This window comes from Myxocyprinus asiaticus, chromosome 32, assembly GCF_019703515.2.
Source record: "Myxocyprinus asiaticus isolate MX2 ecotype Aquarium Trade chromosome 32, UBuf_Myxa_2, whole genome shotgun sequence".
Classification (NCBI taxonomy): Eukaryota; Metazoa; Chordata; class Actinopteri; order Cypriniformes; family Catostomidae; genus Myxocyprinus; species Myxocyprinus asiaticus.
The window spans coordinates 43,267,801-43,279,607 of record NC_059375.1 but is presented as its reverse complement, the minus strand read 5'-3'; the positions used below and the strand labels follow the sequence as shown (position 1 = coordinate 43,279,607).

Below are 11,807 nucleotides of genomic sequence, written 5' to 3'. Positions count from 1 at the left end.
AATATTAAAATTTTTACATAAAATATCATTTAATAAATTATTTATTTATTAAGTAATAATTTAATTTATCATTATTTAATTTATTTAGGATATATAAAATGTTAGCTATGAAATTAGCCTTCAGTCATTTTATTTGAAGGTTGCAAATGTCATTTCCAGCACAGATTCTATTAAACACAATACAGAATTTGAGACTGTGTGGAAATGACACAACTATGACATAAATCTCCTGTGATGCATGAACACACACTGATGGACATTGTTAGTAGACTAAATAAATACACTAGTGAGAGTGAGACTTCACTTTCTAAAAATCCACAGTGGTTGAAGTCCCTTGTATAACAGCTTCGCAGCATTTAAATACCATATTATTTAGTAAAATTATTGAAATAAATATATAACTGAGTATCGCTACAGAAAAGACGTAGATACTGAAACATTACTGACAAAAGTGGTTTAGAGTCAAAGATGTTATTATCAGCTAAAATATGAGGTTATTCACCAGGAGTTTGTCAGTATTTGTGTATTCTGTGATTGGCTAACGCTGACCTTCCCCGTGGTCTGTCCATCCAGAGAGAAAACCTCTCGTAGTCTCATCTCACTCACGGCCTCCGGACGGTCGATCTTATTCCCCAACACCAGCACCGGCACACTGCAGATCGTCTCATCTGACAGCAATGCCTAAAATACAGAGATTAACATCAATGACAGTCTCGTCTGGCATAAGACTGGCTGAGAGGGCGGAGACTTACATCAAGCTCCACCTTTGATTCCGCCAGACGCTCGTGATCGGCACAATCCACGAGAAAGACCACGGCGTTAATGGCAGGAAGATAGTTCTTCCACACTCTCCGCGCTGAAAATAGCAGACAGTTCAATTCTGTCATCGTTTACTCATTCCTCATGTTGTTCCAAACCCATATGACTCTCTCTTTTTTATGGAAACAACTCTTTTCCACACAACAACAGTTCATACGTATGAAAGACAGCTGCGTAACGATTTGTGTTCCACATAAACAAGAACAACATACTGGTTTGGAAGGACACGAGGGTGAGTAAACGATGACAGAATTTCATTTTTGTATGAACTGTTTATTTAAATGTGTTTCTCTACGCTCTTTAATTAAAGCATTACACTAAACTGCTCGACTACTGATTTGATCGATACAGATTTGTAGTTCTGACCTTGTACGTGACCACCCAGATCAAATGTTGTGAATGTCATTCCAGCGATGGTCAACTCTTCCGACGCTGATATCAGAACAAACAAGATCAGAACAAAAAGTCTGTACAACGCTTGATAGCAATGACTCATTTGATAGTTTAGTTGTTGTAAATGCGTCTCTTACTGGGATGTAATGTCGGCACATGTTGTCCCAATCTGTCGTCTTTCAGCATGTGCAGTAAAGTTGTTTTTCCAGCATTGTCCAAACCAAGAAAAACCAACTTCCCAGATTTCTTATATAAACCTGTAATAAACATAAAGACAGCATTAACATAACACTTACTGGATTACTATAAATGGTCAGTTTCATTTGAACTCACCTAAAAACTGCAGTACTCCACTAAACCCTCTGTAGATCCAGTCAAATATAAATGACATTGCAAATGTGTTTCCTAAAAATACAAACAAATCAAAAAACCCAGAAAAGACAGTTAATAAATATGTTTTAAATGCAGTCAGATAGTGGAGTGAGGGAGTGTCATATTTCACATCCATCAAAAGAAAAAAATAAATAAGCAAATATATTTGGAAAAATAATTGCAATAAATATTATTTTTACTATGCAAGTTGAGCTCAATCGACAGCTTGTGTGTCATAATGTTGATAACCACATAAAGACTCATCCCTCCTTTTCTTTAAAACAAGTAAAAATCAAGGTTACAGTGAGACACTTACAATGGAAGTCAATGGGGCCAATTTTTGGAGAGTTTAACCTTGTGCGACTGTGTACACATGTGTGGACGTTGTATTTTGGCTACGCTATACGCACACATAATTTAATTTCATTTAATCGGACTGATCTCAGATCAGGAGACTCTGTGCTGTCATTAAAGGGTTAAACTTTCAACACACGAGTCATGTGACAAAACAACATGGCGCTGACCACAGCGGAGTTTGTCTTTGGGAGAAACGGCAACAAAACGTCATCTGGTAAGAAACCGAATTATGTTTTTACATTGAAACCTGTTTGAGTCAAAAGATTACAGTCTGTAGTTTCATCTGATATGCCATTTTTAAAATTTGAGTGATATATCGTGAAACGGCACGCTGTTAAACACAATGACCACGTATGTGGACTATATGTTCAGTTTCAGTTAAAATATCCTACATTCACTGTGCATCACATTGAGAATTAATGAGTTCATCGCAAAATCTGAAAATAAGGTGCATTTGAAACTGTTCTGAGACCAGTGCAGACAGACAGCACACTGGAGGTTAAGTCATTCACTAAATAGGGAGCAAGGGAGCATCCTATAGCTCTCTATGCAGTTAAGTGCATTCACTCCTAAAATCTGATCAAAAGTTCAGTTTCAGGCTGCAGATGATGTTTGGATCACTCAACATGTTTGACAGACATGTGACAATGATAATCAGTACATAGATTCAGAATTTATAATGTATCATTTTATTTTAACATGGTTGACAGTGATTGGATGATGCTGGACATTACTTTGAATCAGAATTAATTATGCTAATTTACATAAAACTCGTGTATTATTTGAGCTGTGAAGGTTTGTAAGTGATTGTATCACATTAAAATCACATACAGTATGTTGTTGATGTCTTGTGGCTATACGCGTGAGAAACGTTTAGAAACACGCCTTTTTCACACGTCTGCGTTTTTTATTATCCCTATAAACGGGCGGATTATGACTAGCAAGAACCCCAGTGCCAATTTTCTTTTAGTAAAAGTTTCTCAAATCCCCTAAACTACAAAACACTGTCTTTTTTCTTTCTTTCTGTCTTTTTTCTTTATTCTGTCTTTTTTCTTTCTTTTCTTTCTGTCTTTTTTCTTTATTCTGTCTTTTTTCTTTCTTTTCTTTCTGTCTGTCTTTTTTCTTTCTTTTCTTTCTTTCTTTGTCTTTTTTCTTTATTCTGTCTTTTTTCTTTCTTTTCTTTCTTTCTGTCTTTTCTTTCTTCTTTCTGTCTGTTCTTTTTTCTCTCTTTTCTTTCTGTCTTTTTTCTTTTCTTTCTGTCTGTCTTTTTTCTTTCTTTTCTTTTTCTGTCTTTTTTTATTCTGTCTTTTTTCTTTCTTTTCTTTCTGTCTTTTTTCTTTCTTTTCTTTCTTTCTGTCTTTTTTCTTTCTTTCTGTCTTTTCTTTCTTTCTTTCTTTCTGTCTTTTTTCTTTATTCTGTCTTTTTTCTCTCTTTTCTGTCTGTCTTTTTTCTTTCTGTCTTTTTTCTTTATTCTGTCTTTTTTCTCTCTTTGCTTTCTGTCTTTTTTCTTTCTGTCTTTTTTCTTTTCTTTCTGTCTGTCTTTTTTCTTTCTGTCTTTTTTCTTTCTGTCTTTTTTCTTTCTTTCTGTCTTTTTTCTTTCTTTTCTTTCTGTCTTTTTTCTTTCTTTTCTTTCTTTCTGTCTTTTTTCTTTCTTTCTTCTTTCTTTCTGTCTTTTTTCTTTATTCTGTCTTTTTTCTCTCTTTTCTTTCTTTCTGTCTTTTTTCTTTGTCTTTTTTCTTTTCTTTCTGTCTGTCTTTTTTCTTTCTGTCTTTTTTCTTTATTCTGTCTTTTTTCTCTCTTTTCTTTCTGTCTTTTTTCTTTTCTTTCTGTCTGTCTTTTTTCTTTCTGTCTTTTTTCTTTTCTTTCTGTCTGTCTTTTTTCTTTCTTTTCTTTCTTTCTTTCTGTCTTTTTTCTTTCTTTCTGTCTTTTTTCTTTCTTTTCTTTCTTTCTTTCTGTCTTTTTTCTTTCTTTTCTTTCTTTCTTTCTGTCTTTTTTCTTTCTTTTCTTTCTGTCTTTTTTCTTTCTTTTCTTTCTTTTCTTTCTGTCTTCTTTCTGTCTTTTTTCTTTCTTTGTCTTTTTTCTTTCTGTTTTTTTTCTTTCTTTGTCTTTTTTCTTTCTGTCTTTTTTCTTTCTTCTTTCTGTCTTTTCTTCTTTCTTTTCTTTCTGTCTTTTCTTCTTTCTGTCTGTCTTTGTCTTCTTTCTTTCTGTCTTTTTTCTTTCTTCTTTCTGTCTGTCTTTTTTCTTTCTTTTCTTTCTGTCTGTCTTTCTTTCTGTCTTTTTTCTTTTCTTTCTGTCTTTGTCTTTTTTCTTTCTTTTCTTTCTTTCTGTCTTTTCTTCTTTCTGTCTGTCTTTTTTCTTTTCTTTCTGTCTTTTTTCTTTTCTTTCTGTCTTTGTCTTTTTTCTTTCTTCTTTCTTTCTGTCTTTTCTTCTTTCTGTCTTTTTTTCTTCTTTCTGTCTGTCTTTCTTTCTGTCTTTTTTCTTTTCTTTCTGTCTTTGTCTTTTTTCTTTCTTTTCTTTCTGTCTGTCTTTTTTCTTTTCTTTCTGTCTTTTTTCTTTTCTTTCTGTCTTTTTTCTTTTCTTTCTGTCTTTGTCTTTTTTCTTTCTTCTTTCTTTCTGTCTTTTCTTCTTTCTGTCTTTTTTTTCTTCTTTCTGTCTGTCTTTTTTCTTTCTTTTTTTCTTCTTTCTGTCTGTCTTTTTTCTTTCTTTTCTTCTTCTTTCTGTCTGTCTTTGTCTTCTTTCTTTCTGTCTTTTTTCTTTCTTCTTTCTGTCTGTCTTTTTTCTTTCTTTTCTTTCTGTCTGTCTTTCTGTCTGTCTTTTTTCTTTTCTTTCTGTCTTTTTTCTTTTCTTTCTGTCTTTGTCTTTTTTCTTTCTTTTCTTTCTTTCTGTCTTTTCTTCTTTCTGTCTGTCTTTTTTCTTTTCTTTCTGTCTTTTTTCTTTTCTTTCTGTCTTTTTTCTTTTCTTTCTGTCTTTGTCTTTTTTCTTTCTTCTTTCTTTCTGTCTTTTCTTCTTTCTGTCTTTTTTTTCTTCTTTCTTTCTGTCTTTTCTTCTTTCTGTCTTTTTTTTCTTCTTTCTGTCTGTCTTTTTTCTTTCTTTCTGTCTGTCTTTCTGTCTTTTCTTCTTTCTGTCTTTTCTTCTTTCTGTCTTTTCTTCTTTCTTCTTTCTGTCTGTCTTTTTTCTTTCTTCTTTCTGTCTTTTCTTTCTTCTTTCTTTCTGTCTTTTTTCTTTCTTTTCTTTCTTTCTGTCTTTTCTTCTTTCTGTCTTTTTTCTTTCTTCTTTCTGTCTGTCTTTTTTCTTTCTTTTCTTTCTTTCTGTCTTTTCTTCTTTCTGTCTTTTTTCTTTCTTCTTTCTGTCTGTCTTTTTTCTTTCTTCTTTCTGTCTTTTCTTTCTTCTTTCTTTCTGTCTTTTTTCTTTCTTTTCTTTCTTTCTGTCTTTTATTCTTTCTGTCTTTTTTCTTTCTTCTTTCTGTCTTTTCTTTCTTCTTTCTGTCTGTCTTTTTTCTTTCTTTTCTTTCTTTCTGTCTTTTCTTCTTTCTGTCTTTTTTCTTTCTTTCTTTCTGTCTTTTCTTTCTTTTCTTTCTTTCTGTCTTTTCTTCTTTCTGTCTTTTTTCTTTCTTCTTTCTGTCTTTTTTCTTTCTTCTTTCTGTCTGTCTTTTTTCTTTCTGTCTTTTCTTCTTTCTTTCTGTCTTTTTCTTTCTTCTTTCTGTCTGTCTTTTTTCTTTGTCTTTTTTCTTTTTTTTCTTTCTGTCTTTTTTCTTTCTTCTTTCTGTCTGTCTTTTTTCTTTCTGTCTTTTCTTTCTTCTTTCTTTCTGTCTTTTTCTTTCTTCTTTCTGTCTGTCTTTTTTCTTTGTCTTTTTTCTTTCTTTTCTTTCTTTCTGTCTTTTCTTTCTGTCTGTCTTTTTTCTTTCTTTCTTTCTTTCTTTCAAACCTGTAATAATTTCTAACTTAATTTAAAACTATTTTAACCTTTCAGACAAAGTTTTGTTCGACTAACATTATAGTATGTCTCAACAAACTTTATGTATCTATTCTCTAATCAGTACTTTTGAACCACACAAAGTAAATATTTTCTTATAAAATATGCAGTTATAGCAATGAAAAGTATAATAAAAGTTTTTGTTCAACAGCCCTTTTATACAAAGAATAAAGCTTAACCATATAAAGCCTAACATAAGAAATAATAGTCAGAAAATCATAGTTTTTAAACCTGGTTAAACCTATTTTTCTATAAAATAATTACATTTTAAGCACATGTTGCTTGAATTCAATAAATACTCATTTTGAAATATCAAATGATATAAACATTATTGTTAATTTTACTTTATCAAAATCAGCAAAGATTTCACCTTAAAAAAAAAAGATTGCATCAAAATATGAAGGTAGCTATTTTGGAAATTATTATTTTACAAGGTCTTCTACTTCCAGAAGAGCATGGAAACTTTCACCAGGCAGAGTTATAAAATTAAAGAGTGGCTCAAAAAATGTAATTAGAAACAGGAAGGCAAAAGGGCCCTCTCAAGAGGGCTGGGGACCCTCATAGTCACAGGGCCCTGTTGAGGGGCTTATATAAGCTGTGGGGGCCACATATTTAAGCATATACAAACATTTGTTTTCAAAGTTGATGGACCGTGAGACCTTGCAGGATTCTCATTTATGCTAACGAGACTGGATCTGGTGAAGAAACCATATAAACTCACAAGAAACTGCAGCCTGAGTAGCCGAATCAGTTGGGAAAAGATGATAAATAATTTCTGTGTACATTACATTATGACTCGTTGGATAACAGACCATACAGGAGAGGTAAGAAGCGTTATTCGAGGAAAATGTATGATAAAGTAATAGCCACAAAGCCATAGCAGAAGTAGCTTTACCCTGCGGTGATGTAGTTTCAGATTCATGTGAAAAATGCTAATTAGCCCCATTGACTTCCATTGTAAGTGTCTCACTGGAACAAAGATTTTTGGATTTTTATTTTTAAAGGAGGGACGAGTCTAAATTAATTTTTGTGGTAATCAACATTATGACACAAAAGCTGTCGATTGAGACTAACTTGAATTGTTCACACACACACACACACACACACACAAACAAACAAACAAACAAACAAACAAACAAACAAACACACACACACACAAACACACTCACTCACTCACTCTCTCTCTCTCTCACACACACACACACACTCACTCTCTCACACACACACACAAACAAACACACACTCACTCACACACACACACACACACCCACCCACACCCACAAACAAACACACTCACTCACTCACATTCACTCACACACACACGCACGCACGCACGCACGCACGCACTCACACACACACACACACACACACACACACACACACACACACACACACACACACACAGTTATCAGGTGTTGTTAGATAACACACATAATCCGAGCCTGAATAAACCCTCACCGGCTCGAGCGCCACTATCACCCTTTTTATCCGTTTTTAAACGTCTCTTACCCTTTATCAGTCCAGCACACGCGCACAGACGCGTGTCACGGCTACTTCGGATGTTGTCGGTAATAAAATACTTATATTTATATAGAGATAAATATCAGTTTTCTATTGTTTTAATAGAAGCGCTGGAGATGCGTCTGTAGTATCCCGCAGAATCTTTTACAGATGTAAACAAGCCACTTCCGCCTATAGTCACGTGATGATTAATGCGCCATCTGATTGGTTAGAGAATGTTCCTTTAACATAATGCGATCGTAAAAGTGTTTTTTTTATTATTATTTTTTACATTGTGACATTGTTTTCATAGCAATTAATCAACCCTCAGTTCATTAATGCAATGGGAAAAATAATGATACAGGCTATATTGAAATTGTGGCTTTTAAAACGCCTTCAGTTTAGCTCTGTGAACTCAAGATCATTTCACAATGTCTGGTTTCTAGAGATATTTCTTTATTTACTCTGATTTCACGTAAGTGAACTTATGTTTGACTAGCCGAGCGCTTTATAATTTTCAAGTCTTTCTAACAAGTCCATGTAAACAAGCGCCATACAAGAGCAGCAGTTGTCTACTTGAATGGGGAAAGACAGAAATCTCAAAAACGGTTGGTCAAGGTAACGATCAAAGAACATATTTAAAATCAGCAGAAAAATATGACAACACTGGAATCATAAAATTGTGTTTCTTTACCTCAGATAACGCACAAAAAACGTAATTTTCCAGGGTTGTAGCTAATGCGCATGCGCGTTCTCGAATTGCTTGACAGGCGATGTCTGTATCTAAAAGGTGATTGGCTGTTTTACCTGTAAGGTGTGACTTCTGTTTCTACATCCGTTGACCGTTGGGCGTGTCAGTTTCTCCCATTCATTGTAATAGAAGTGTCCCGTCTCTGCTAAATACTCTCTGTTATAGAGCGCAACAGTCTGGTTCCGGAAGTAAAAATCCCATTCATTTATCCCATATGCCAATTGATTTTCAACGATAACTTATAAATCTTTAAAGACAGACCAACCGTGATCTACGAGGTTGTTCATCGATGGTGTATGCTTCTGTTTAAGCCATCCGTCTGCATAATTTCAACTTCATTGTTTAAAAATCGTGTTTGATAGCATAATTCATGGTAAACAACTACAATTCCCATGATGCAGCAGAGAAAGCTCCACCAAACAGAGTACCGCGTGCAACGTAGCCCGCGAAACGGGCTGCACTGTAAATGACGTAATCGAGTCGGTCTCCCTTCACCCTTAAACTACTTATATATTTGTACATATAGGAATATTTTGCAATAAACGTAAAAAATATATTGTTTCTATACTTATAAACAACAACCTGAAATCAATAGTTTTATATACTGCCATCATTTTTTATTCAATGACATCATTCGCAATGCTTCATGGGATTGTAGTCCGTGCCCTCATGAAAGACGGTAAGTACACAGTCTTGTACCTTTTTCTATATATCTGATTTTCAAATACTTTTTTGCCTCAAAACAAAGTTTGAAGTCAGCGAGTATTGACACTGACTATCAACTCTGGAGTCGCAAGTTCGAATCCAGGGCGTGCTGAGTGACTCAGCCAGGTCTCCTAAGCAACCAAATTGGCCCGGTTGCTAGGGAGGGTAGAGTCACATGGGGTAACGTCCTTGTGGTTGCTATAGATTTTTTTTTTATTATTTATTTATTTATTTTTTAACTTTCCAACTTACAAAATATTAAAATTTTTGTAAACATTTGTTAACATCTTGGCATTTTTTTAATTCATAGGACAACTTGGCTGATTTTATTTTGTTTAACAAATTTTTTTTTATTTTTATCTAATTAATCTACTTTTTAATTGTTTTAGTCTAATGCATCTCAAAACACACACTAATGATCAGACCATTGCATTTTTTTTTTAAATTTTTTCAAAAGAAATATTTCACGTGCATATTAAACAATATAACGCCAATGACAAAAATTACGGTTAAAAAGTAAATTAATAAATTTTTAATCATGATGGGAAAATCACTATAATGCACATTTGAGCCGCCTCTTGATCCTCTTGACCCTGGAAGCTTTTTTTAACATTGATAACACCAATGACGTGTAATCAAGGAACAAACATTCTTTTTAAATTATTTAAATGATTAATTACTTTTTTTGTTTAGTTTTTTTGTAAGGCCTTGCACTAATGTTTGACCTGATCAAACAAAATTAGTAAAAATAAACAGATAAATAAAGGTAAATGTCATAGAAGTGCTACACCAGATGAAGGGGACGGGGTTTTTTCAGGCAATTGACAAATTCAAAAAAATGTGTAAAACAATATAGAGTGAAACCATTTCATATGATTTATTTTAAGGTCTGATTATAGAATTATGGCTATTAAATGGGGATTTGAAATCTTCTTAATGACTGAAAATGTGTATCACCATATTTTGACCAATAGATGGCAGTACTTATAATTATAATAATCCAAATATTAATACTTTCCTATACTTATATCATATTTCAAATGCATTAGCATTTATATTTCTAAGAATGGTATAGGTAGTCTTTGTCTCTGGGTACTTTCGTAATAAATTAACAAAATATTCCAGGTGTTTATTTTTTTCTCTCCAATCAAAATTTTTCAGACAAAACACATTTGTAAAAATGTAGCCTTCAGTATCAATTTCCATCCTTTTTTTTTTCTTCTCAGAAATCAGTTTTTTTATTTGTATTTATTAATTTATTTATTGATATTTGAGGGTTTGTCTCACTTTTAAACATTATGTCCTGTTTGATAAAATTACAGAAATCAGAATGATGATAATATAAACATTTGACACCCAAAACTATCTGTTAATCCCTTACTGAGCAATAACTTTAGCTCTTTATTTAAATCCACATTTTCTTACCATTGTGCAAATAATCAAGTAAGCATTAAAGTTCTCCAATATCCTTTTGTAGACACTTTCTTACATTACAGCACAAGTATATTCATTTTTTTAACTTCAAAAGCTACTGCATAACAGAAGTGACTCGTCTGCATTCTAAAAAAAACAAAAAGGATGACATAAGACATAAAAAGGATATTTTAATAATCAGAAATAACAGATGAGAACAGTGAAACCCCAACAAATGTTAAAACCCCTCGTATGCATTTAATAATACTGATAATCAGCTGTTTACACCTGCTTCGCATATAAAACTGAAAATAACAGATGATGCTACATTGATGGGTGGTTGCCATGGTGACCGGTTCATAAAACCCCAAGTAGCATCGCTTTGACCGTACCCACAATTACCTGCAGAAGGTTTGAAAGTTTCCCTGTAATCACAGTGATTAAAGTAACACATTAACCTAATCAATGACAATTATATGTTCCTTTTAACATAGGTGTCACATGTATTATTAGACCAAATATATTTCGGGGGAAAGATGTTTCAGAATAACAGCTGTTTTTATTGTCATGACAAAGAGACAGAGATGTGCTTTAATCCTCCTATTGCGTTCAGAATCTGCATTCATCTTTTGCATTTGCCGGTCAATTTTGACCCGGTGGAATTCAAGCTTATAAATCATTCATAACCTGATGTTTTTCATCTAAAACTATATTGTAAGTCATTAATAGATTCTTAACTGTTCATTCATGTAAAAAGATTGATATTTTTGGCATGTTAACTGACAAATATAAATGTTATTAATTAATATGCCAGTTTTTTTATTTTAGAAATAATAAAATGTAGAAATTCTTTGATATTTCAAAATATACATTAACTCCAGCAAAACCAGTGTGATACATGTGAAGACATCTTTTTTATCAACATTTCTGTGAAATTTGATGTACATATAACATAATATACAATTTATATGAACATCTAATGTGAGAATTATTTGTACTATTACTCAAAACTGCTCAATACAACTTGGTGGTCAAAAGTTCTGAAAGTAACGTATTCTTTTTCAACTAAACTTCATGAAAACAACTGTACAACTCAAGTATACATCATTAATACTTCTTTACTATGTTTTTAAGATAAATCTATTTACTCTCATGAACTGTTGAATGTTGATGTGAGTATACTGTAAGCTGCTTCTGCATCAGATGACTGCAGAGTAAAAATATGAACAATTTCCTCTTTCAAGCCCTATTTAGATTAATGTATGCATGAACTTTTGACCTCGTCACACCCCCTTTAGACAGTAGCACCTTTCATTTAGTTTATTTGATATGTTTGTTACATCTGTCATGTCTGATTTGTACAAGAATGTGTGTGTGTGTGTGTTGACTATGTGTGGTTGTGTATGTGTGTGTGGTTGTTTGTGACTGTGTGTCTGACTGTGTGTGTGTGTGTGTGTGTGTGTGAGTATGTGTGTGTGTGTGTATGTGAGACTGTATGTGTGTGTGTGTGACTGAATGTGTGAGT

At 32.9% G+C, this 11,807-nt stretch overlaps 1 protein-coding gene across 1 annotated transcript in view; it reads right to left on the bottom strand.

Annotated features, from left to right (window-relative positions):
* The window catches only part of LOC127423561 (GTP-binding protein SAR1b-like), a 10,327-nt gene extending 2,727 nt beyond the window's left edge, over positions 1–7,600 (bottom strand). The window contains exons 1-6 of the mRNA XM_051667986.1: positions 7,423–7,600; positions 1,546–1,617; positions 1,350–1,469; positions 1,186–1,251; positions 753–856; positions 550–681 (exon numbers count right to left, since the gene is read on the bottom strand). Of these exons, the coding sequence (XP_051523946.1) occupies positions 550–681; positions 753–856; positions 1,186–1,251; positions 1,350–1,469; positions 1,546–1,603 (480 nt within the window). The 5' untranslated portion in view covers positions 1,604–1,617; positions 7,423–7,600. The remainder of the gene's footprint in view (positions 1–549; positions 682–752; positions 857–1,185; positions 1,252–1,349; positions 1,470–1,545; positions 1,618–7,422) is intronic.
* Between the last annotated feature and the right edge of the window lie 4,207 nt (positions 7,601–11,807).